The 27,205-nt window shown below is 43.9% G+C and overlaps 1 protein-coding gene across 4 annotated transcripts in view; it reads right to left on the reverse strand.

The window, feature by feature from the left end:
• Positions 1-27,205, reverse strand: part of ESYT2 (extended synaptotagmin 2) — a 79,711-nt gene that overhangs the window by 3,387 nt on the left and 49,119 nt on the right. Inside the window, exons 14-21 of one of the 4 annotated variants that reach the window (XM_066237695.1) lie at positions 20,832-20,894; positions 17,885-17,959; positions 16,405-16,491; positions 11,051-11,200; positions 5,667-6,052; positions 4,411-4,509; positions 2,041-2,172; positions 639-744 (exon numbers count right to left, since the gene is read on the reverse strand). In XM_066237695.1, coding sequence (XP_066093792.1) covers positions 639-744; positions 2,041-2,172; positions 4,411-4,509; positions 5,667-6,052; positions 11,051-11,200; positions 16,405-16,491; positions 17,885-17,959; positions 20,832-20,894 — 1,098 coding nt within the window. Of the gene's footprint in view, positions 1-638; positions 745-2,040; positions 2,173-4,410; positions 4,510-5,666; positions 6,053-11,050; positions 11,201-16,404; positions 16,492-17,884; positions 17,960-20,831; positions 20,895-25,286; positions 25,389-27,205 lie in introns of all 4 variants that reach the window. The other 3 variants (XM_066237694.1, XM_066237696.1, XM_066237697.1) reach the window with 3 other exon arrangements.

Consider the following 27,205-nt stretch of genomic DNA (forward strand, 5'->3'; position numbering starts at 1 on the left):
GTCCCCCTTTGGGCTTTCTTGCATTGTGATACTAGAAAAAAAATTTTATTTAAAAAATAACCCCTTCACCTGACCAGGCGGTGGCGCAGTGGATAGAGCATAGGACTGGGATGCGGAGGACACAGGTTCGAGACTCTGAGGTCGTCAGCTTGAGCACGGGCTCAACTGGTTTGAGCAAGTCTCACCAGCTTAAGCCCAAGGTCGCTGGCTCAAGCAAGGGGTCACTCGGTCTGCTGTAGCCCCCCCCCCCCCGTCAAGGCACATATGAGAAATCAATAAACTGAGGAGAAGAATTGATGTTTCTCATCTCTCTCCTTTCCTGTCTGTTCCTATCTGTCCCTGTCTCTGCCACAAAAAATAAATAAAAAATAACCCTTTCTTCAACTATAAGTTCATAGTATTAGTATGATTAATATATCAATAACATGAATATATAAAAGCAATAAATATCATCAGAAAGTACTGATGTCTTAACTGATACAGTCTTTCGTGGCAAACTATGTATTTTATAAATAAGCATTAATCAGAGTAAGTCCATCCCTTTCTACTAACATAAGTACAGACTAAAAAATGCACTTTGGGTAGGTGTTGAATTTTTACAAAGTACAGGAACCCATCAAGGACTTTTTCAAACATACTTTGCCAAGAAGCCCTTTGTCTTTGGACAGGAAGCCGCCGCTATTCTTCACGGCAACGTCCAGCGTTCTCCTCTGCACTTCTGGTAAGGAAACGCTGAAGTCAAAGCTGAAAGAGAGGATCTTCATTAAATTTCTCCATCATCTTATTGTAGTTTATCATAACTAAATATGATGTTCCTACTTATGAGACCACTCCAAATGTTATGTTGTTATTATAAAACGGGGTTCACATGCTAGATATTTGGGTCCATCACATGAAGATGCAAAGTTCAAGTATTTTTTATAGTTTTCAAACATAAAAGACGACTCTGGCATGTGGTTCCCCATGTACGGGATGGGGTTACTAGAACGTGGGACTGTGGATGTTAGATATGACTCAACAGGAAAGTCCAGACTGACTCCCTCACCCCAAAGACCTAAAAGAAAGTAATTGCAAAGCCTGGCTGAGTGAACTGATAAAAAGTATACTGTGATCTGGCTTCACGGAAGGGAAAAGTTCTGCGCTGCACTAGTAGTGGTTGAGATCAGATGCTACAAACTAAAATGCCTTTGGGGAAGCAAGTCCTCAAAGCCGGCTGGTGTGTGGCCCATGTGCGGCAGGGCTTCTGGCAAAATCAGAGGGCTGAGGGCATGTGGCCTCAAAGGGACATGGCTGGGACATGGCCCTTCTTCCCATCAAGCTACCACAACTAGAGACCCAAACATGCACATGGGGTCTCAAATTTGTCAGTGCTGCTGCTAAGTAAGAATGCTAGCAAGTACAAGGTTCCCACATCAGGGTTTGGTGCATGCCTATCAGTGCATGATAAATGACAAGTCTCTTTAAAGATGAAGTATAAAGTGAATTAGTATATATCAATATCACTCAATTTTATTATTTCCTAAGATGCGGTGGTTTTTTAGCTAGAGGACTATAAAGACACCAAATCTGCAAAGACAGAGGCTCTCTAAGTGGAGCCTGAAGACCCCCTAAGGAGGTCACATTAGACTAACCACAGAAACAGATACTAGCCTCTATTAAGCCAAACCATTAAAGAATTTGTAAAAATCTAAAGCAATTACACCATTCTTTTCACTAATGTGTAAAACTATTTTGGAAACGAGTTGCTTTTCATAAGAATGCTACAACTTAAGATGTTATATAGGTTTATTATTTTTACATATATATTTTAATATTCTGTTTTGATTTATAACTCAGTTCTTTAGGGTCATCAATCATTTGCTCTTTAATCACTAGTCTCTCCAACCATGTTTACAACTTAAGTTCATATCTGATAATTTGGAATTTTTTCACTTCCCTTTTCAGCACTGTGTTGACTTCCATGCTTTTAGTCATTAGAAGGTTCTGATTGGGCCTTCCTCATTTAATCCAACAACCTGCCCAGCTGAGTCAACTCCATACCTCTGATCAAACACGGGGTTCAGAGTTTTCTTTGACACATGTGTTTTTCTCCTTCCTGACCTCCTCTTGTCTGGTAACAAATACATGCGGATGTAGGGGTCAGAGCCATCTTCAGAGAAGGCAATGAGATTTCTTGTAACAAACCAGAGAATAGCAGACATTAGAATCCAGAAGAATGACAATTACCATCATATTCTAATTTTCTATAGCAGATCCTCGAGTAATGCCATTTTGTGTTAATGTTCATGAGAAAAAAAATCTCTGAAGAGGACTGTCTGTGTGGAGTTTGCACATTCACCCGTGTTTTATGGGTCTTCTCTGGGCACTCTGGTTTCCTCTTATGTCCCGAAGACATGCACATGAGGCGAAGGGCATGTCTGAATTGTCCCAGGAGTGTAGGTGTAAGTGAGGGTGGCCCCCAGATGGAAGGGTATCCTGTCCAGGGCGGGTTCCCTGGTTCCCACCTTCTGCCCTGAGCTGCTGGGAAAGACTGCTCGTTTGTAACCCAGAACTGAAATCAGTGAGTTGGAAAATTAATGATCTTATTTGTTTTTACCCATCTTTCTTAAATGCATCTAGAGCTCACATTTATTTCAATGTTTAATACTAGAAGTGTGGCCTGACTAGGCGGTGGCGCAGTGGATAGAACGTTGAACTGGGATGCGGAGGACCCAGGTTCGAGACCCTGAGGTCGCCAGCTTGAGCGTGGGCTCATCTGCTTTGAGCAAAGTTCACCAGCTTGGACCCAAGGTCGCTGGCTTGAGCAAGGGGTTACCCGGTCTGCAAAAGGCCTGCAGTCAAGGCACATATGAGAAAGCAATCAATGAACAACTAAGGTGTGTATCGCAATGAAAAACTGATGATTGATGCTTCTCATCTCTCTCCATTCCTGTCTGTCCCTTTCTGTCCCTCTCTCTGACTCTCTCTTTGTCTCTGTAAAAACAAACAAACAAACAAAAATATTAGAAGTGGGTTGGTCTTTGTTTAGGAATTTGGTAATATTTATAAGAGCAGAAATATGCCATATAAACTTACCTGTTGTTTATATCAATTATATGCAACCACTTCCAGTTAGTCCCTTACTAATCAACCTGAAAATCTAGTTAGTGGATTGTTTAGCTGGAGTCCTCTACAATAGCCTTCTGTTCCTGTATCTCCTATAGTGATTACCTCAATAGCAAGAACATATAAGGTGCTCAATCCATATATATTGAACCAAACTCTACATTTATACCAGGGGTCCCCAAACTACGGCCCGCGGGCCGCATGCGGCCCCCTGAGGCCATTTATCCGGCCCCCCGCCGCACTTCCGGAAGGGGCACCTCTTTCATTGATGGTCAGTGAGCACAGCGCAGTGTCGCTCACGTACAGTACTACTTCCGGTGACGTGGGACACACGCGTCATATCACTTGTTACAGCTAGCAGTGACAAATATGGAACCGGATATTGACCATCTCATTAGCCAAAAGCAGGCCCATAGTTCCCAATGAAATACTGGTCAGTTTGTTGATTTAAATTTACTTGTTCTTTATTTTAAATATTGTATTTGTTCCTGTTTTGTTTTTTTTTAACTTTAAAATAAGATATGTACAGTGTGCATAGGGATTTGTTCATAGTTTTTTTTATAGTCTGGCCCTCCAACAGTCTGAGGGACAGTGAACTGGCCCCTTGTGTAAAAAGTTTGGGGACCCCTGATTTATACAGTCCTATTTCTAAATGTCACTGATTTTATTTTTGTTTCCAACAGTTTTCTATAAAGTCCAAATATTTATATAAACACACTTATATCACAACTACTGTGGAAACAGACAAGTCACATAAAAGAAAAATAGCTCCAGACCATCATCCTTAATCACACACAATGGAAGAACACTGTCACTTCCACACTTACTGAATCAGGACATCGACAAGTTAAAACAGACCCTTCCCAACTGGAGAAAGGCAAACCCGGCCCCTTGGGTACTGATGTCGACTGGATGCTCACTTCCTTGAAAGATTACAGCAATACCTGTCATGACCCATTAACTCTTTGGATATTCTGAATTTATATAAATTTACCCCTAGAAATTTAATCCCCCAAAATCACTTCAATAAAGAAAAATACGCTCATTACTGAGTTACATGTGACAGGCCATCTGAACATCCACAACAGAGACGGTACATGAACCATAGTTCAAAGGAGTATTGCAAAGCAACCAAATGGTTGTGAATGTTTACAAACAATGCTGAGAACAAAGAAGCAGTAAAAACTTAATACTAAGATTACAGTAGATCTAATTGCTTTGTTCTTTAAAAATGAAACTGAGTGACCTGTCTGGGGGAGCAAGAGCCACAAATTTCACAGCAAGTGAGGCCAGGTACCAGCTCACCTGCAGGCGTGCACAACTACTACCAGCTTGTTTCTCTGCGAGCTGTGCCGGATTGTCAGCTGGATCTGCCCCAGGGGAGACTGTCCCAGCATCGTCCCACTGAGAAAACAAAGCAGAAAGTCAGAGCTCTCCCCAGACCTTACAAAGATCCCAAGTCACTGCCATAACAAGGTAAAATCAAGTTCATGTAGACAAGAAGGAACCAAATAATCAGGAACTTGGACACAATCAAACCTCTGAGTATAACTTAACCAGTCAAATGCCTATTTCAATTGAGGTTAATATAACCTAATTATTCAAAACTGACAGCTTTTTCCTTTAGGGCCCAAAGTAAAACAAGATACCCAGTTCTAATTACAAACATTAATTCTGTGGTTGTTAAGCCTGCCCAAATCTACTGCTGTTTACTGACAGGACATCTGATCATATCGCAACAACCCCCTCAATTTCTCTCTCTCAAGGTCAAAGCACAGGTTCTAAGACAACCAAGCACTGCCTGGCTCAGTGACCCCCCCAAGACCATCCTGGCTGCTCTCCAAAGTTAGCTCCTGAGAAAAAGAGGTTTCTTATTTAAAATTCTCTTTCCTTCCAGAGCAAGAGAGGGAGAGGGACTGATTTCTCTTTTCCAAAATAGTGCATGTGAGAAGGTGCAAAGAAGACAAGTGCACTGGGTGTGTTCACAGCACGGAAAGGTCACACATGTGCCTGCATCGCGACAGCATAGCACGTTTCACCTCTGCCCACCTGTTACTACTCACACACCTCTTAGAACAACCAAGACAAAGCACTGTCTCAAAGGTTAACTTTCTTCCTTCTGCTGAGAGGGAAAGGTTAACATCTGAAGCTTGGGTGCCTGAAGACTGTTTTTTCCTCCTTATCTGGGAATCATGGGGCTTAAATGAGAAATCAACACAAATATCCAAGGACAAAAAGTGACTGGGGACCAGCAGTAGGGTGCTGCACAGACATGAAACACCAGACTTGACCCTACACAGCAGACACCAGTCACTAGTCAAGTGCAGCTGGTCAACTCCAGCCTCTGCCTCCTGATCTGAAGACTGACTCATAGGAGCACCAGAGCCTCTGCTGTTCATGGGACCCGTTACCCCAACACATTCTAATCCTTAAGTGAGCCAAATGCTAGGCCTTGGAAAACAGCAGGCTTCACTTTGAAAGGGTGCTGCCACTGAGGTCCTTTAGCTACAGCATGTGGTGGGTGCGCTGATTCGGCAAGAGCAAAGGACACGTTTAGTTACTTCTCAAGCTGCCGCAGCCTCTGCCGAAGCTCCTGCGTGGCGATGGGCAGCGATATGTCCGATGCTATGCTGGGGGTGGGCTCCTTGACAGAGATGTGGCTGGGGGAGCAGGCAGCGCCGACCTGGAGGCTGGAGGAGCTTCTGCACAGGTCTTGTGGCCCCTGGGGGCTGGCCTCCGCAGGTGGGGCTCTCTCCTCCACGCCAGGTTTCACACTACTCCTGATGACTGATGTGGATGAGGCAGGGCTGCTGTCACCAGCCCCTGTTGACATGGACATCTGAGACCTGACAGATATTTTTCTCCCTTCTTTGGAAACTGAGGCTCGCTTCACTTGAGCTGAGTGTTGGTAGTGTGAAGACCTTTCTTGCTTTTCGAGGTGGAGTACCTATAGATAGAAATAAACACAAAATTAAAACCAGTGACACTGGGAACAGTCTGATACATGAACAGCTTTAGGTCTATTAATTTGCAAATGTTTCTTTAAAACTTGGTACTAAAAATTATAAATAATCTGGTCTATCTGTTCAACTATTCTATTATTAATGTAAAACAATGTTATAGGAAGGGTTTATTTTTATTTAATTATTTACAGAGACAGAGAGATAGTCAGAGAGAGGGATAGATAGGGACAGACAGACAGGAACGAAGAGAAATGAGAAGCATCAATCATTAGTTTTTTGGTGCGCATTGCGACACCTTAGTTGTTCATTGATTGCTTTCTCGTATGTATGTGCCTTGACCATGGGCCTTCAGCAGACCGAGTAACCCCTTGCTCAAGCCAGCGACCTTGGGCCCAAGCTGCTGAGCTTTGCTCAAACCAGATGAGCCCACGCTCAAGCTGCCGACCTCAGGGTCTCGAACCTGGGTACTCCGCATCCCAGTCTGATGCTCTATCCACTGTGCCACCGCCTGGTCAGGCTATTTTTATTTATTGATTTATTTTTTTTTTTTGTATTTTTCTGAAGCTGGAAACGGGGAGAGACAGTCAGACAGATTCCCGCATGCGCCCGACTGGGATCCACCCGGCACGCCCACCAGGGGCGAAGCTCTGCCCACCAGGGGGCGATGCTCTGCCCCTCCAGGGTGTCGCTCTGCCGTGCGACCAGAGCCACTCTAGCGCCTGGGGCAGAGGCCAAGGAGCCATCCCCAGCGCCCGGGCCATCTTTGCTCCAATGGAGCCTTTGCTGCGGGAGGGGAAGAGAGAGACAGAGAGGAAGGAGGGGGGTGGGGGTGGAGAAGCAAATGGGTGCTTCTCCTATGTGCCCTGGCCGGGAATCGAACCCGGGTCCCCCGCACGCCAGGCCGACGCTCTACCACTGAGCCAACCGGCCAGGGCCTTTATTTATTTATTTATTTTATTTTATTTTTTTATTTTTATTTTTTTTTCATTTTTCTGAAGCTGGAAACAGGGAGAGACAGTCAGACAGACTCCCGCATGCGTCCGACCAGGATCCACCCGGCCCGCCCACCAGGGGCGATGCTCTGCCCATCCTGGGCGTCGCCATATTGCGACCAGAGCCACTCTAGCGCCTGAGGCAGAGGCCACAGAGCCATGCCCAGCGCCCGGGCCATCTCTGCTCCAATGGAGCCTTGGCTGCGGGAGGGGAAGAGAGAGACAGAGAGGAAAGCGCGGCGGAGGGGTGGAGAAGCAAATGGGCGCTTCTCCTGTGTGCCCTGGCCGGGAATCGAACCCGGGTCCTCCGCACGCTAGGCCGACGCTCTACCGCTGAGCCAACCGGCCAGGGCGGCCTTTATTTATTGATTTTAGCAAGAGGAGAGAGACAGAGAGAGAGAGACAGAGAGAGAGAGAAACACTGATTTGTTCTTATTTGTGTCCTGACTGGGGATTGAATCAGCAACCTCTATGCTTTGGGACAATGCTCTAACCAACAGAGCAATCCGGCCAGGGCATAAAAACTTTTAAATAGGAAAGTTTAAGCCCTGGCCGGCTAGCTCAGCGGTACAGGGTCAGCCCAGCATGTGGAAGACCCGGGTTCGATTCCTAGCCAGGGCACACAGGAGAAGTGCCCATCTGCTTCTCCACTCCTCCCCCTCTACTTCCTCTCTGTCTCTCTCTTCCCCTCACACAGCCAGGGCTCCATTGAAGCAAAGTTGGCCCAGGCACTGAGGACGGCTCCATGGCCTCCTCCTCAGGTGCTAGAATGGCTCCAGATGGGCAGAGCATCACCCCCTGGTGGGCATGCCAGGTGGATCCCAGTCAGGTGCATGCGGGAGTCTGTCTCTCTGCCTCCCCTTCTAACTTCAGAAAAATACAAAAAAAAACAAAAAGAAAACAAAAAAAAAAAGGCCCTGGCCAGATGGCTCAGTGGTAGAGCATCGACCTGGCATGCAGGAGTCCGGGGTTCGACTCCCGGCCACGCCACACAGGAGAAGCGCCCATCTGCTTCTCCACCCCTCCCCCTCTCCTTCCTCTTTGTCTCTCTCTTCCCCTCCCACAGCCAAGGCTCCATTAGAGCAAAGTTGGCCCGGGCGCTGAGGATGGCTCTGTGGCCTCTGCCTCAGGCGCTAGAATGGCTCTAGTTGCAACAGAGCAATGCCCCGATGGGCAGAGCATTGCCCCCTGGTGGGCATGCCGGGTGGATCCTGGTCGGGCGCATGCGGGAGTCTGTCTGCCTCTCCATTTCCAACTTCAGAAAAATACAAAACAAAAACAAACAAACAAACAAAAAAACAACAAAAAGGAAAGTTTAAGTGAACATCATTTCCCTGTATCCTCTTCAACCTCTTCTATATTTGCACAGCCATAGGTGATGTTACATTATTACTGGACGAGCCTGAGTTGAGTCCCTGCACAGCCCTATCCCTCATCCCACATAGACAGTCTAGTCCTTCATCCCACACCGGTAGTCTCCTCCACCAGCAACCCCATGAAAGGATGATGGTCAAGGACCTCTAGCCAGTGATGTTGCCTCAAATACCCAGCAATGATGTGGGGGCAGCCCGTGCCCTCAGCTTGTAGAGCACATAAATTGTTCACTTGGCTAGTTGGGTTTTTTTTTTACAGAGACAGAGAGAGGGTCAGAGAGAGGGATAGATAGGGACAAACAGGAATGGAGAGAGAAGAGAAACATCAATCATTACTTTTTCGTTGCAGTGCCTTAGTTGTTTAGTGATTGCTTTCTCATATGTGCCTTGACCGTGGGGCTACAGGAGACCGAGTAACCTCTTTGCTCAAGCCAGCAAGACTGGGTCCAAGTTGGTGAGCTTTGCTCAAACCAGATAAGCCGGCGCTCAAGCTGGCGACCTCGGGGTCTCAAACCTGGGCCCTCACACATCCCAGTCTGATGCTCTATCCACTGTGCCACCACCTGGTCAGTCTCACTTGGCTAGTTTTTTTTTTTTTTTCTTTTTACAGAGACAGAGAGAGAGTCAGAGAGAGGGATAGATAGAGACAAACAGACAAGGAACGGAGAGAGATGAGAAGCATCAATCATTAGTTTTTCGTTGTGACACCTTAGTTGTTCATTGATTATTTTCTCATATGTGCCTTGACCACGGGCCTTCAGCAGACCAAGTGACCCCTTGCTTGAGTCAGCGACCTTGGGTCCAAGCTGCTAAGCTTTGCTCAAGCCAGATGAGTCCACGCTCAAGCTGGCGACCTTGGGGTCTTGAATCTGAGTCCTCTGCATCCCAGTCCAACGCTCTATCCATTGCACCGCCTGGTATTAAAAACTAAATTAAATAGTTTTTCATATTTACTTTTCACGTACACAATATTCCACCAAGCAGAGATCATATTCTGTAAACCCCTGCACTCTAGGGTTATTGTAATGGCTGAAAGGGTTTTTTTGCCTATTGTTACAAAGTAAAGCTGCACCAAACAGCTTCATGTTCACAGCCTCCCCACTTTGTGCATTTTAACAAAAAATCAGATTTCCAGAGAAAGGGCCCCAGGCTCCAGGGCCTCTATAACTTATAGCCTGGAGACACTGCAGTCCTTTCTAGAAAGGCTGTGCATACCCAGGATCCTGACCAGGAGCAAGGAGACTATTTCTGCTGCACTATCCACAGATTAAATTTATATTAATTATCTTTAACTGATTTTAATTAGTTGTGTTTACATAGTTACAAGTGTTCCCCTGAATATTATATGAATTATCTTTAAAAGTTTTTTGTTTTAACTAGTGAGTTTCAGTATTCTTTCATATGGTTGCCAGTTTTATTTTTAACATTTCCTTTGGTGCTTACAAATGAATTATTGTCTATGCCGGACAAAAAAAAAATTCTATAATTTCTACCATCTTGTATTGGAGTATTATTACCTTCTCTCTTATGAATGACTATTAAAGATTCAATCCTAGAAGACAACTTTGTTAATCCAGACAGAAATACTTTCTGGCCAAAAGATAAAGATGGCCAACTGCGCCTGACCAGGCAGTGGCGCAGAGGATAGAGCATCGGACTGGAATGCCGAGGACCCAAATTCGAGACCCCAAGGTCGCCAGCTTGAGCGCAGGCTCATTTGGTTTGAGCAAAGCTTACCAGCTTAGACCCAAGGTCGCCGGCTTAAGCAAGGGGTCACTCAGTCTGCTAAAGGCCCGCGGTCAAGGCACATATGAGAAAGCAATCAATAAACAACTAAGGTGTTGCAACGCGCAACGAAAAACTAATGACTGATGTTTCTCATCTCTCCGTTCCTGTCTGTCCCTGTCTATGCCTCTCTCTGACTCTCTCTCTGTCCCTGTAATAAAATAAGAGAAAAGAAAAGAAAAGAAGAAAAAAAAAAGATGGCCAACTACATTCACATGAAGGTGTCAAGAGTTCCCTGGACTGCTCAACAACCCGCAACTCCACTTCTGTCAGACATCTGAGTCCCAGCTCTGTCATCTCCCCCTTGAACCCCCACACATGCTGTAGTATCTTCACTCCCAAAACAAGTGCCTTCCTGTCAGCCCTGGCCCTGCACCTGCACCAGCACCACTGTCCACCCTTGTCCTGTGCCCCATGGCTGTCACCATGATCACTGTCACTGTGTCCCTGTCCTCTACCCCACTGGTCCCCAACCTTTTTTGGGCCATGGACTGGTTTAATGTCAGAAAATATTTTCATGGACCGGCCTTTAGGGTGGGATGGATAAATGTATCATGTGACCGAGACAAGTGTCATGAGTGAGTCTTAGACGGATGTAATAGAGGGAATCTGGTCATTTTTTAAAAATAAAACATCGTTCAGACTTAAATATAAATAAAATGGAAATAATGTAAGTTATTTATTCTTTCTCTGCGGACCGGTACCAAGTGGCCCACGGACCGGTACTGGACCACGGCCCGGGGGTTGGGGACCACTGCTCTACCCTATGAGCAGTGCTGATAAGCATTGCCACTGTAGCCCATCCTCATCCACCCATGGAAGACTTCAGTACCCTGAGGGCAATCTTCATCTTCAGAGTGCTGTTTGGACCTGAATTACTGAGTTGGAATCGCTCGTTCAAGGTCATGTCATTGCTGGTGAGCAGCCGGCTGAGAGGGATCTTCAGATTCCCCAGGGAACACTGATGCTGTTCATCTTTGACCTGCGAAACACAGCACGGAACACACTGAGCTCCAAGGACAAACAAAATGCACAGAAAGGTCCAATCTGCTCTTTAAAAAACATACTTGAATCTCTCCTTCCAGGCACTGTTTCCCTAAATGATCAATAAACCTCTTTGGGAAGACCTGAGTGAAACTACAATGTGTCCACATTACATGTACCTGTCACTTCCTCATCACATAATTATGAGCACAGAAAAGAATCCATTAGGAGAACCCCGAATTAAGAGGCAGAGGTCTACACAAACCTGATGAGTATAAAGGTCTTAAAACCCGTGAAAATGGTGACAATGCACATTCATAGTCACATGTCACATTTCTTCTGGTAACACCTGGTTATAGAGAAACATTTCTAAGTGTCTTTTAAGCCTTCCCTATTCAAAATCTACATGATTTTTTTTTTTTTTTTGTATTTTTCGAAAGCTGGAAACGGGGAGAGACAGTCAGACAGATCCACCCGGCACGTCCACCAGGGGGCGACGCTCTGCCCACCAGGGGGCGATGCTCTGCCCCTCCGGGGCGTCCCTCTGTTGCGACCAGAGCCACTCTAGCGCCTGGGGCAGAGGCCAAGGAGCCATCCCCAGCGCCCGGGCCATCTTTGCTCCAATGGAGCCTCAGCTGCGGAAGGGAAAGAGAGAGACAGAGAGGAAGGAGAGGGGGAGGGGTGGAGAAGCAGATGGGCGCTTCTCCTGTGTGCCCTGGCCGGGAATCAAATCTGGGACTTCTGCACGCCAGGCTGACGCTCTACCACTGAGCCAAACGGCCAGGGCTACATGATTGTTTTTAATTTTTTTTTTAATTTTTATTTATTCATTTTAGAGAAGAGAGAGAGAGAGAGAAAGAAAGGTGGGGGAGGAGCAGGAAGCATCAACTTCCATATATGCCTTGACCGGGCAGGCCCAGGGTTTTGAACCGGCAACCTCAGCATTCCAGGTTGACGCTTTATCCACTGTGCCACCACAGGTCAGGCTAATTTTTTTTTCTTTTTTCTTTTTTTTTTTTTTTTCCCCGAAGCTGGAAACGGGGAGAGACAGTCAGACAGACTTCCGCATGCGCCCGACCGGGATCCACCCGGCACGCCCACCAGGGGGCGACGCTCTGCCCACCAGGGGGCGATGCTCTGCCCCTCCGGGGCGTCACTCTGCCAGGACCAGAGCCACTCTAGCGCCTGGGGCAGAGGCCAAGGAGCCATCCCCAGCGCCCAGGCTATCTTTGCTCCAATGGAGCCTTGGCTGCGGGAGAGGAAGAGAGAGACAGAGGAAGGAGAGGGGGAGGGGTGGAGAAGCAGATGGGCGCCCCTCCTGTGTGCCCTGGCCAGGAATCGAACCCGGGTCACCCGCACGCCAGGCCAACGCTCTACCACTAAGCCAACCAGCCAGGGCCTGGGCTTATTTTTTTTTAATTTATTCATTTTAGAGAGGAGAGAGAGAGAGAGAAAGGGAGGAGGAGCAGGAAACCTCAACTCCCATATATGCCCTAGACCAGAGAAGTGCAGGGTTTTGAACTGGCGACCTTGGTCACCTCAGCGATCCAGGTTTACGCTTTATCCGCTGCGCCACCACAAGTCAGTACATGGTTGTTTTTAAAGTACCTGGTTTACGTGGATGGCAATTCCTGTCTTCCGAAATGCGCTGCAGCACTACCTCTATAATAGGAATCACTCCTGCTAGATTGCTGTAAGCCTGGCCTGTGGTGGCGCAGTGGCAAATGAAGTAAGAACTCTCACAGGCTGTATCAAAGTGGTCAGAGAAGTTAATTGCACATGAAAACCTAAAAGCCTGACTGCTGATTTCTTTTTAAATTGTAATCCAAAAGCATTTTTAAAAGAAATAACCGTGACAATGTTTACTGAACTCTGAAAACTATTTTTTTAAAATTCAAGATCCAGGAAGTATAGATTATTTTAAGAACAGAGCAACTTATGAAGGAAAAATTCAACAAAATCAGCTAGACAGATACATTTTGTATAAAACAAAATGTGAAAATATAAAACAACAAGCAGAGAATAAAGGACCAGGCTGGCATGCCCAACACTGACTGGTGCCCCATTGAGGGGACACGAGACCTCAACGGCAGGACATCCCCTCATGAACTGGGACCTCAGGGGCTGAAGAACCGAGTTAGAGCCATACAAACTGAAGAGGAAAGTAGAGGCCCTGAAACTTTTCACAGTTTGAGTGTTAAAAATAAGGCCATGCAAAAAATACAGAAACCAGAGTAGTTCAGACTGGCCTGTTTAGTATGCCCACCGCTGGGATGACAACAAAAGCTGTACGATACATTTAGAATAGCACCATCCTTTCAGCTACGATAACATGAGAGGACAGAACATCCAACCATTGGGACAGCCAGCCTACATCCAAGAAGCACCCTCCACCGTTTGAGTATGTAATTTACATATAGCACATATTTCAAAACATGCAAAGGCAGGACTTCTGCTTTTGGCCATAATGGATTAATGGGAACCAAATTTAACATCCCGCCTTAGGTTAAAACAAGTAAGGTGAGCCCGATAGCTGACCTGGTCTCTGCCTGGTGTGTCCAGGCCACGGTACCAGGACAAGGATCCCAGACAGAAGCCAGTGGTCCCCTGTATTGAGGACACAGTGGTCCCCTGTATTGAGAACACAGGGGGAAGAAATCAGGGAGCAGGAGCTGCCAGAGAGGATGAACCCTGCACCTTCAGCTGACTGGCACATGTGAGGAAGCAAACCATATGACAGGGGTCCCCAAACTACGGCCCGTGGGCCACATGCGGCCCGAGGCCATTTATCCAGCCCCCCGCTGCACTTCCGGAAGGGGCACCTCTTTCATTGGTGGTCAATGAAAGGAGCACATTGACCATCTCATTAGCCAAAAGCAGGCCCATAGTTCCCATTGAAATACTGGTCAGTTTCTTGATTTAAATTTACTTGTTTTTTATTTTAAATATTGCATTTGTTCCCGTTTTGTTTTTTTACTTTAAAATAAGATATGTGCAGTGTGCATAGGGATTTGTTCATAGTTTTTTTATAGTCCAGCCCTCCAACGGTCTGAGGGACAGTGAACTGGCCCCCTGTGTAAAAAGTTTGGGGATCCCTGCCATATGAGGACCCATGCCCAGGAGGAGAAGGGGGCCATTCTCAGAGCACAAAGGACGGCAGACAGTATCCTTTCCAAACAGAGGAAAAATCTGATAAGATATGCAGCATCAGACCAAGGCCACATGATCCCAAGACTAGAGGTTGTTGGGCTGCCTAACAAAGCTTAAATCAAGCTCCAAAAGGCTCAAAGTATTTCCAAGTAACTCAACTCCAAATAAGAGCAAGCTCTAAAATATTTAAAGAGACACAAAACCCAGCACTCAAAATTGTAAAATTCACAATGGAAAATCACCAGTATAAAAATTACTGGTAGACACAGATGCAGCAACTACAGAAACAAGAGAAATAGTGACACAGCAGAGAAAGCTACCACATACATGCTACACACACACAGGAAGGCAGAGGAAAGACAAGGAAGACAAAAGATCCAATCTCTAAAATGAAAATAACATCCAAGATGAAAAATACACAGGTGGGACTAACAGCAGATTAGACACTTGAGGTAAGAAAAAAGTGGAAGAAGTAATAATCAAAAAATTTTCTAACTCGGTATAGCAGACTTCTCATCAGGAACAATGCAAGAAGGAAGACAGTGGAAGGAAAATATCTGAGCCAAGAATTTTATATCTGGTGAAAATCTTTCAAACATGAAAGTGAAACATGCAGACATACAAGAGCTAGAAGAATTCATCACCAGCAGACTGGCCCTGCAGAGACTGTTAAGGGATCAACTTGTCAGGTGGACAAGCATTACAATTCTACACAGACTCCTAGAAAAACAAAGAGGAGAGAACACTTCCCAATTCATTCTACAAGGCCAGCATCATGCTGATAGAAAAACTAGAGAAAGTTATAGATCAGTGTCCTTAGGGATTCACATGCAAAAACTCCTAACAAAGTTTTAGCAAATTAAATTGATTACATAAGCGTATAACATCATAACCAAGTGAGCTTATCCCCTAATAAAAGTTTGCTTATGAGGTTTTCTAATGTTTAATTTTTTTTTTTAAAGATGTGAAAATGATACTGTAGTTATGTTTTTTTTTAATTTTTAATTTTATTCATTTTAGAGAAGAGAGAGAGAGAGAGAGAGAAGGGGGAAGGAGCTGGAAGCATCAACTCCCATATGTGCCTTGACCAGGCAAGCCCAGGGTTTCGAACCGGCAACCTCAGCATTTCCAGGTTGACGCTTTATCCACTGCGCCACCACAGGTCAGGCTGTTTAATTTTTTTTAAAGATTTTATCTACTGATTTTAAAGAGAGAGGGGCAGGGAGCAAAAAGTATCAACTCACAGGTACTTCACTCTAGTTGTCCACTGCTTGCTTGGTGCTTGATATATACACCTTTACTGGGCAAGCCCAGGGTTTTGAACTGGCAGTCTCAACATTCCAAGGTCCATGCTCTACCCACTGTATCACCACAGGCTAGGCAAGTTCTCTAATACTAAATCTTGAAAACCAAATAAAGATTTGCAAGGTTTAACATGTGAAAACCAACAATGTATCTCACTATATTTACAAACTTCAGAAAACCAGATGATCATCTCAACAGTTGCAGAAAAGCCTCTGACAAAATTCCTTATCCATTCATAACAAAACTCTCAGCAAACTAATAGCAAGAAATGTCCTCAAGCTTCAGGCTTATTGGGGAAGCTCTAAGGCTTTCCCCTGAGACCCAAGGGCAGCACAAGCGTCCACTCACACAGAAGCCTGAGGCCAGGCAAGACAACAAAGCAAGGCAAGGAAGTCAGAGGCACCAGGTTGGAGACACATAAGCTGAAGTTTCCTTATTATTAGCAGACAATACCAGTGAAGAAGACAATCCTGAAGTACCTACAAAACAAGCATCCTGAACTGATAAATTCAGCAGGATTAGCACTATGATGCCAGCACACAAAATGAACTGCATTTATAGAGACTAGTAACAATCAAAAGATTAAAATTATAAAAATAAAAATTTACAGTATCATAGAGTCTGAAATACCTAAGGATAAGTTTGATGAAGATATACTGATTATTGTGATGGGACACTTTAAATATGTGCAGTTCACTGTATGTTGATTATATTTCAATAAATCTATTAAGAACTCAAATAAAATACCTCAACTTCAAGGTCCTGGCGCTTGGGATTGTGAATGAAGAAAGTGAAGTGTTCCTCCCACACAGGTTCATTGGTTTTGTACCGAATCTGAAAGAAACACCCAAGAATCAGCTCTCTGATATTTTCTATTTATTCATTCACTGTGTTTGGAAGCTCGGAATGACTTCAGTTCCAAGACGTTATTACTGAGCATGTACTATTATATATTAATTGTGCAAAATGTTCAAAAGACAAGAGTCCAAAGCTTTTATTTATTTATTTTTATTTTTTGTATTTTTCTGAAGTTGGAAATGGGGAGGCAGTCAGACAGACTCTCGCATGCGTCCAACCGGGATCCACCCAGCATGCCCACCAGGGGGCATCGCTCGGCCACAATCAGAGCCATTCTAGCGCCTGAGGCAGAGGCCACAGAGCCATCCTCAGCGCCCGGGCAAACTTTGCCAGGCAAGTTATGAAACCCCAACCTGCGTGTCTGTCCCAATGACAAGGTGTCACCTGCTTGGCTTGGCCTCCTCTGTACCTCCCTGTGGGCTACACAGCACTGCAGCCAGAAAGCTTCTCAAACTAACCATGAACAGTTGAAAGTGAGCAAAAGCCTGTAACTTTAAACAATTTTTTTTTTTTTTTTGCATTTTTCGAAAGCTGGAAACGGGGAGAGACAGTCAGACAGACTTCCGCATGCGCCCGACCGGGATCCACCCGGCACGCCCACCAGGGGCGACGCTCTGCCCACCAGGGGGCGATGCTCTGCCCATCCTGGGCGTCGCTATGTTGCCACCAGAGCCACTCTAGCGCCTGAGGCAGAGGCCACAGAGCCATCCCCAGCACCCGGGCCATCTTTGCTCCAATGGAGCCTTGGCTGCGGGAGGGGAAGAGAGAGACAGAGAGGAAGGAGAGGGGGAGGGGTGGAGAAGCAGATGGGCGCCTCTCCTGTGTGGCCTGGCCGGGAATTGAACCCGGGACTTCTGCACACCAGGCCGACGCTCTACCACTAAGCCAACCAGCCAGGGCCACTTTAAACAATTCTTAAAATGCTCTCTCCGATAGGAAAGTAAGACATGCTGCAATAGTGGCAGGGCCCTCTCAGTTCCTGATAGAACTGCATTTGTTTTCTAATTGAATTTATTGGGGTGACACCGGTTAATAAAATTACACAGGTTTCAAGGGCACAATTCTATCATACATTATTTGTACACTGTACTGTGCTCACCAGCCCAAGCTGCCTCTCCTTCCATCACCATTTATCCTCCCTTTACCCTCTTCCCCTTCCCTCCACACCCCCAGAATTGCATTTGTTGAGTTTTAAGCACCATTGGTTATCTTTTAAACAAAGTATTTATAAAGCATTCAAAAGAAACTTTCATCTACCCATGAAATCAACCAAAAGCATACTCATGTTATTTTTAAAAATAAACAATATATTTGTTACCAAATTAAGTTGCTGGTAATCTATGAAATGATTGATTTGAAGAAACCTTACCTTGCTCTCCTGGGCCTTGTGACCAACTGACATCTGCACAAGAGGGTTTGGGTTGCTGTTTATTTTCTTCCCTGACTATCCAAAAACAAAAACAGACATAATAAACAACCACTCTGAAACAGGCTTGTTAAAAACAAAACTACTGGCTTCTATTAACAGTCATTTCTATTTACTTCTGAGACTTCAGCTACAGGGACTACCTGGGGACAATTTAATTGCGAAAGGACTGCTAAGCACACCTCAAACCATAATTGTGTTAACCATAAAATACACTAGGAAAACTTCTATTTACACAGAATTTTTAAGTGTTAAGGTCATTTATTTTTAGAGCAAGCTACTTTGGAAAAATGAAATCCAAGTATGTTTAATTTTAATTCCAGCTCACAAAACTTAGTTTAACAGGGTAAGAACATAAATAAAGTGCACTGAATAAGCAGAAAAACATGAGCAAAGACAAATGTAAGAGTATATAATTCAGAATAACCCTCTGGATGGAATAATAAAAATACCACAAAGTATCAGAAACATGTAGCTATCAGATACCAAATCTCACTGACCAGCAGCTAAGTAATTTTGAGGGGAAGAATAAATGTCAATCTAGAATCGCATTAAATTAGAAACACGTATAATTTAAAAATTGTAAGAAGCATTCTTTAGCACAGAAAGCTGATAGAAGAAAATATAGTAAAACATAACATATATGGGACATGAGGTTTATTTATAACTTAGCCCCAAAGAAGATGCAGTTAAATATCTGTTAGTAGAAATCAATCAAGAGGTCACAAAAATATTTTTTAGTTAAACAATTTTAGAGTCAATCCTCAACACGGCAGCAATGAAAGAAATAAGCATCAAATTCATGATTACTGGGATAAAATATTACTGCCCAAACCTACTGCATTAATCTATTTTCTGGTTCATCTTTTTGATGTGAGTGAATTCTGCAAAATGAAATAAACATTGTTAAAAAAATTCAAAGGCTACAGACTACTGTGGCAGAGAATACTACTTTTTCCCCTGAATCCATCTTCTACTTCTTCCTTAAACATCAGAACTCTGGTGTGTTCACTGTGCACAAGTCCTGTGTAGGTAAAGATTCTCTTTCTAAACTTCCTTTGCAGTTAAGTGTGTCCCGGTAACTGTACAGCCTGAAAGGAGAGGCATCCCCCTCTTGGCAGGACAGAACCACCAGCCAAATTCCGTGATATTGGAGGGTGTTAACTTCTGTCTTGCTGAAGCGACTACTGAATCTGATTCAGGAGTTAAGTGTATTTCTTAACTAATATACTCACTTCATCCCTGAAAAATTAGCCATTCATTTCCAGAGACTTACTATATTGTCAATTTTAAAACACCTTTTTAAAAAAACTTTCTAATATCTCTGAAAACAATAAAACTCACAGTTGCTACCTTCTTATATCTGCTTTCGAGAAGATCGCAGTAGGGAGGTTGTTGCTACTTCCTTATCCCACTTACTTTGTTCTTACCTTCCTTCTGTGTGCCCATGTGAGCGACACAATCTCTGTTTATCCCAAGTCTAAAAGGTCTTTCAGTAACTCCCAAACCTTAACTGACACATTTTCTTTCTTTCTTTGTGGCACATAAAATAATGGTGTATCTTAAAATAGATGATGTTTTAGATTCTAAATCACTAAGTTTTCTTCTGTGATGCCATATTTATAATGCATTAGCACAAGTCAGAGACACAAGGTATCATGAAAATAAGTGATGACTGTCCTGAACTTAAATCTCAGTTCTTTACCACCTGATTACGGAGACCCATATTTCGAGTTGAACCTCAGTTTTCTAGTCTATAAAAATGGGTATGATACCATTTCTATAACCTAGTTGTTAGGTTTAAAGGGGGGGGGTAATAACAATTAAAATAAACATATTATACTAGCTGCATAGAGCACTTTCCATGAATGATCTTATTTAATTTACTCAAGGCTCCAGTAAATAAGATACTATTACTTCCATTCTATAAATAACTAAGAGGATTAAGCCTTTTGCCACAAGCCACACTAAGGACTGGCCATGCTGGGACTCTAACCAGGCAGTCTCACTTCCTAGCCTTATCTACTGTTGATACAACTCCTCCCAGTGTTTTAATGGGAACAGTTATGGCAACTACAGCTAAGCCACACCTCACCTCCTAGGTACAGGGTGTAGGAAGGGTTTAATAAATGCTACATCAAAGGAGGCTTTCTTAGTCTTCCTAATTTTTGAAATTTAACTTATCCTTCTAGATGAAACTGATTTAAAAACATTCCTGATTCCTTTCTATGGAATTTTCCTAAAACAATTATATCTAATCCCTCCCTCCAAATAGCTAAGCCTAAAATGTTTAAAGAAAAAAATAATAAAACATTGCCAAGTCATAGAAAACTTTTAATAATTTGCCAGAAAATACATGTTAATGGAGTTTTACAGAGTGGAGCTTAGTTTCAATATACCTCACCGAATGGAATGTAAAGCTTCTCCAAAGACCTGGCACCCACACCCAGCAGAGCAGCACCAGAAGCTCTGAGGTCCCCAGGCCAGAGACGGCCTGGCTCAGCATATTGGAAGAGGTGATGTTTAAATAGACAGTTATAGTGCACAACCTGTAGCTTCCAACCATAATCAAAAACTGGTTAAGATTTTAAGTAGAACTTCTAGCTCACCACACAAATTCAAATCTAATTAAAATACAGATGATTTAAAACCACCTTAGATATTGCTGCCTAAGGCCAACAGGATAGATATCTTAAGTTATCGTATTGAAACTTTAAAAAATCTTCAAAGCTAACTTAAATTCTTCTAAATACTAATCGTTGGGTAACAAAATTAGGCTCTCTCAGACTAGTCAACTAATCACTAATTAGCAATAAACCCATGAGGGTTGCAGCATCATCTCTTTCAATATGTCTTAATGAACTTTTCGAAAGGAAAACCATTAGTTTACCTTTAAAGCTTTCTGAACTGCAGCCTTCTTCAAGACATCGGGGTTAAATTCTAATGGGTTACTCTTTCAAGTCAGAAGAAAATGAATATACCAAGGGTTAATAAAACATGAAATGAGGAGTTTATGTAATAAGCTTAATGACATGAAAATTTATATAAATAAAAAAAATCTTTAAACAAAAACCACCAACAAGAATTACATATTAAAAAAAAAACAGTAAAAATCACTTGTAAAATTTTTCTTTATGCTCAAGATTTTATCTTAGGACAAACCTTTAATCTATAAATAGCAACAACACACATGTCCTTCTTCTCTGTGGTCACTATTCCTCTTATCTTCAGGATTTGAAAAATCCAATAGTGGGCGTTATTCACTATCCTTTGCTTGATTAAACCCCTAAAATAACTACCATTACACTAAAGATTTTATCTAAGGTACCATGAACAGGAGGACATAGGTACTCAAATGGCTCTCAAGCCAAATTAAATCCTATAACAGCAGATGCAACTTTCCTCCTTCTGAAATTTACTCTCTACATGCAAAATCACAGCAGAGAGGGGCCTTCTCTACTTCATCTCCTATTCTTTCCCAGCATAAAATGTTGAGGCTGATTAGATCACCCAGAGTTTCTCCTGCCTTTAAAGTTCTATTATCATGTTATATGTCCTACTTTTATTGAATCTCTAAATTCATTACTTTCTGGCCCTCAAAAATGCAACACTGAGTTGTTTTTGAAAGCTTCCTCAAAAACTAACATGTAAGCCTGACCAGGCGGTGGTGCAGTGGATAGAGCGTCAGACTGGGATGCAGAGAACCCAGGTTCGAAACCCCGGGATCGCCAGCTTGAGCGCGGGCTCATCTGGTTTGAGCAAAAGCTCACCAGCTTGGACCCAAGGTCGCTGGCTCGAGCAAGGAGTTACTCGGTCTGCTGAAGGCCCGCAGTCAAGGCACATATGAGAGGGCAATCAATGAACAACTAAGGTGTCGCAATACGCAACGAAAAACTAATGATTGATGCTTCTCATCTCTCCATTCCTGTCTGTCTGTCCCTGTCTATTCCTCTCTCTGTCTCTCTCTCTGTCTCTAAAAAAAAAAAAAAAAAAAAAAATAACATGTAAGATGAAAAATTTTATCATTTTAGTTGTAATTAACATCAAATGACAAATTTAATTTTATTATTATTTTTTTATACACAGATTTTGTAGTGGAGAAAGAGGCCCATCTGCCTCCAAACTCCCACGACTGGCAGGCCGCAGAGGAAGAACGGTGCCATGTGAAAGCCAGCTCAGCCAGGCGGTTGCTGCAGCCGCCCCACTCAGCTTTAGAGCACTGGACCCACCAGGTGCATCTCTGGGGGGAGCTTGCACAGGTAAGGCTGGGAACCGCTGCCCTCCCTGAGGTGTGCGTGCTGACAACAACCTTTCTGAAGCCCTCTTTGGATAGGTGGCCCATGTGCTAAATGTACGTTGTCATTCTAACATGCATCAATGACAGCAAAGCGTGGAGAAAGGCTGTTGCCTGGGGTGAGGAGTGCAGGGGAGCTGTGTGAGGTCACGGAAACTGCACAGGCCTGGGGGCAACACAGCCCAGATCACCCAGCGTACTAGGCAGGGCCCAGTGTGAAGCCTCCAGTCATTACTGCACCTTCCACCTGGGTCATGCACCGTATGTGGGGCAGCAATGCCCCCTGTACTTTTAGTGAGAAAGCACTAGCATCACCACACCCAACATCTCCATGGTACACAGCTAGCACTTACATATGAAGTGGATGTGAGTGTGAACACCATCCCTCTCACATAAAACCCATTCATGGCATCTTAAACTTACAGTAGTAGATTCACTTCATACTGGGATGGAACAGACAGCGAGGGTCAAGAATGTGAACTCTGGGCCATGTGCTGAGTTCAAACCCCAGCTCCACTACTCAGCAGCCGTGACCCTCGGTCTCTAATCTCAGTCCCCTGTGCTCCGTGTTGCCTTTATCTGAGAAGTGATCAAGACAGCCTGAGTCTAAGTGACCTGTACATATAAAACCCATAGAATGTGTTCCACAAATACAAGTTATCATGGAAACTGAAGGTCTAAATCTGGCCCCCAAGTGTCAAAAAACACCTGCAGCAAAATGCTGAGTCGGCACTGTAAAATGGTCATTTCCAGTTCAGGATCAAGTCCTGTTGTGCTACAAGTTCCCAAATGGGAATCATTGGTGGTAATAACTTACAGTTGAAAAAAAGAAGTGTTTTGAGCAGGTAGAAGGTAGGACTGCACCTGGCTGGCACTGCCTAAAACCTTTCCTAGCAATAGTAAAGGGCTCAGCCTTGGGGGGAAATTGAAAAGGCACAGCTCTGAGTTCATAGCGAAAACCAATGGGTTTAAAGAAAGCAATCAGGCCCTGGCCGGTTGGCTCAGTGGTAGAGCGTTGGCCTGGCGTGCAGGAGTCCTGGGTTCGATTCCTGGTCAGGGCACACATCTGCTTCTCCACCCCTCCCCCTCTCCTTCTTCTCTGTCTCTCCCTTCCCCTCCCGCAGCCAAGGCTCCATTGGAGCAAAGTTGGCCTGGGCGCTGAGGATGGCTCCATGGCCTTTGCCTCAGGCGCTAGAATGGCTCTGGTTGCAACAGAGCGATGCCCCAGATGGGCAGAGCATCGCCCCCTGGTGGACGTGCCAGGTGGATCCCGGTCGGGCGCATGCGGGAGTCTGTCTGACTGCCTCCCCGTTTCCAACTTCAGAAAAATACAAAGAAAGCAATCACTTTGTTCAGATTTAGTTTATAGAGCATTCTGTGGATGCTGATATTTGCATTATAGAGCAGAGCATGTGATTTTGACAATGTAGTAGAAAACGCAGTTTTGATAACCAAGCAATGTTACAGTGGGACATGGACAAAGCAATGACAGAGCCCTGACACAGGTCAGAAGTATTTACAAAATGGGAAGAAGTAAATACGAGGCCACTAGCGAAGAATGATGCTGTCACAGTAGCTTGCGTACAACTGTCCTCCAGAAACACCGCAACAGAGAATCATTTTAATGATAAATGGTACAAAATAGATGCCAACATGCACCACTGGGGTTCACACAGGTGCAGGAGAGGAGCGGGGAACCCATTTACTGTCGTGGTGACTGACAGCTCTCCCAACCCTCGGCGTCCTGACTTTCCTCTACAAACTGGGACAGTATTTCCATTCTTCACATTTTGCTCACACCCCTTCTTCATTTGAAAATAGGAATGAGAACTCTTCACAAATGCAAAGACCTACCACTATTTAGATTCAAGGACAAAATGGACTTGAAGAATCTAACTAGTTTTTGAATTAAGTCAGTGAATAATCAAGAAAGGGTAACTCTCTAGACCAGGGGTAGTCAACCTTTTTATACCTACCGCCCACTTTTGTATCTCTGTTAGTAGTAAAATTTTCTAACCGCCCACCGCTTCCACAGTAATGGTGATTTATAAAGTAGGGGAAGTAACTTTACTTTATAAAATTTATAAAGCAGAGTTACAGCAAGTTAAAACATATAATAATTACTTACCAAGTACTTTATGTCAGATTTTCGCTAAGTTTGGCAGAATAAATCTTTATAAAACAACTTACTATAGTTAAATCTATCTTTTTATTTATACTTTGGTTGCTCCGCTACCGCCCACCATGAAAGCTGGCACACCCACTAGTAGGGACCAAGTTGACTACCACTGCTCTAGACTATTAACTAGGCCAACAGTGACCACCTTTCACTCCAAAGCAAGTAAAAATAACTGTTTGCTAAAGGCACCAAAAACAGTGCCAGGAATCAAGGTGCCACAGCCAGACCCTGGGAAAAAGATATAACAAGATCAAATTAGCTTCCGGAGCAAGGTCAGAAATGCACTATTATCCACTCCAGGAAATTCTTTAAGTTCCTTAAAGAAGCTGAATCATAAACTCTATAATTTTTTTCTCCCTCAGGAACTCTGATTAAACAGTGAGGGAGAAGGCAAGTAAGTTTTCAGGGTAACAGGTGATTTTCTGTCTTCACTGACCATGCCCATGGGCACAGCCAGTACTTTTAAGGAAAGCCAAGTTCTAACACGTCTATTTAGCCAGGAGGAGAAAGCAGATTTATGGGAGTTTTTGAAAGTTTGCAAAGAAATATTTACATCTCACACTGAGATGAACCATAGAAAAGCCAATGAATCCTATGGCTTCATTTTTTCCATGAAATAATTTTTATTTTTATTTTTCTGTGGGGTTCCTTATGACTCAGCAGGTTTGTTCATCTCATCATAAGATGTAGTGACCAATGTTAGTTACAGTAGTGTTACATTTTACAACACAAGCACATGGAGTAACGGAAATCGTACAAGAAAAGTAAAGAGCATGCCACGCCATTCCACCAGTGAGAAGGTATTAGAGGTTCCAGTCCACATTCTCGCAGTCTCCATTAAAACACAAGGAAGAAAACACCAGAGAACTCACAAATAGTGCTCTATAGACTGAGGTAGTATTTTCACAAAATACTAGTCCCGAGGCTTGCCTCTCTTTTAAGTAGCCACACCCAAAGTTTCCCTCGTAGATACTCTTAGGAAAGTGGAAATGGGAGGAGAAAGCAAAGAATGGTGGATTGTGGTCAATGCAGACACAGAAGCCCCAGTAAACAGGAGTACAAAGTGTAGTCAAAAACCCACAGGTCGGAGAGCCGGTCAGCACAGCCTCCGTGTAAATTAAACACCCAGCAGGGCAGCAGTGCTGCGAAAATGCTTTATGTCTGGAAGCCTAAGCACACTGATACACAAAGTGCCCTTTAACAGAACGTTAATAAATTCACACTTGGGTTTTTTGCTTACGTGAGGTTATTCAAATTTCAATTTAATCTGATAAAACACAGTTGAGAAAGGCAACCTAGTCCCTTCTTGTCAATTCACGAATATACCACAGATTCACTTCCAACAAGCAGGATAAAAACACTTAATAACAAATATGATGTGGTTAAAAACAAAAAGTTCTACCACCTAAGTAATTCTGTACAAAGGTTAAGTAATAACTTCCCTCAAATTGAAATTATAACAGATAAAGCCACAGACTTCAGATTGGAAGACAGGCTAAACAGTTAAGGTAATACTTTAAAAGAAATAAGTTAAAGTCAAGTAAAGAAACTGTCATTAAAGAGTAACTGCAGGCCCTGGCCGGTTGGATCAGTGGTAGAGCATCGGCCTGGCGTGCGGGAGTTCCGGGTTCGATTCCTGGCCAGGGCACACAGGAGAAGCGCCCATCTGCTTCTCCATCCCTCCCCCTCTCCTTCCTCTCTGTCTCTCTCTTTCCCTCCCGCAGCCAAGGCTCTATTGGAGCAAAGTTTGCCCGGGTGCTGAGGATGGCTCTGTGGCCTCTGCCTCAGGCGCTAGAATGGCTCTGATTGTGGCAGAGCAACGCCCCAGATGGGCAGAGCATCGCCCCCTGGTGGGCATGCCGGGTGGATCCCGGTCAGGCGCATGCGGGAGTCTGTCTGACTGCCTCCCCGTTTCCAACCTCAGAAAAATAAAAATAATAATAATAATAAAAAGAGTAACTGCAGCTGACTCTTGAACAACATGTGTCCAAGTGGAACCACAAAGCTCAACCCATGTTGTTTGGGGTCATTTGTGTTTCCTTCTGGGGCTGAGAATCCTCAGAAGCAGAGGGCTGATTTAAGTTATGTGGATTTTTGACTTGGGGTTGGCAACCCTAACCCCCACGTTGTTTAAGGGTCAACTATACATACGATTGCATACAAAGAGTTCAATTACATGTTCTCAGCATTAAAAAAAATAAATGCTCGATCAGATTTTAATTTTAAAAATTTTAAATAAAGAGTAACAATATACAAAGTACATTTACTATGTGTTGAGCAAAGCCCAAGTGATGCACAATTTGAAACCCTGAAAGGTGCCAAAGTGAAGTGAGGTGTGTATTTCACAAAATAAGGAGACACCGTCTAGACACAGTAAAGAGAAACCAGACTGAGGTTCAGGGGAGACACTGTGGTGGCACAAAGGGCCAAGATTCACTCTGACCTGTATGTCTCCACACGAAGAAAGGGTTTTGGGACAAGCACACATAACCTGGGTGATTGAGCATGTAGCATCATCCTGGGAGAAAACTGCTACATCTGGGAGCAGTCATTTTGCCTTCAACAAAACTGGCCTTTGACACAATGAAATAAATCAAGAATGACCATCTACTGAACAAGAGAATGGCACTCAAAAAATTACCAAAACAAGGTAACATTTATAATAAACTGGGGGGTTCAAGTATGGCGGTGAAAGACCACAGCAAGCCTCACCAACTGAAAATGTATGATTTTTCTTCCCTAAGTTATAAGCATTACGTATAAAATCTGTACTTTATGGATCCTTCCAAGA

This window comes from Saccopteryx bilineata, chromosome 6, assembly GCF_036850765.1.
Source record: "Saccopteryx bilineata isolate mSacBil1 chromosome 6, mSacBil1_pri_phased_curated, whole genome shotgun sequence".
NCBI lineage: Eukaryota > Metazoa > Chordata > Mammalia > Chiroptera > Emballonuridae > Saccopteryx > Saccopteryx bilineata.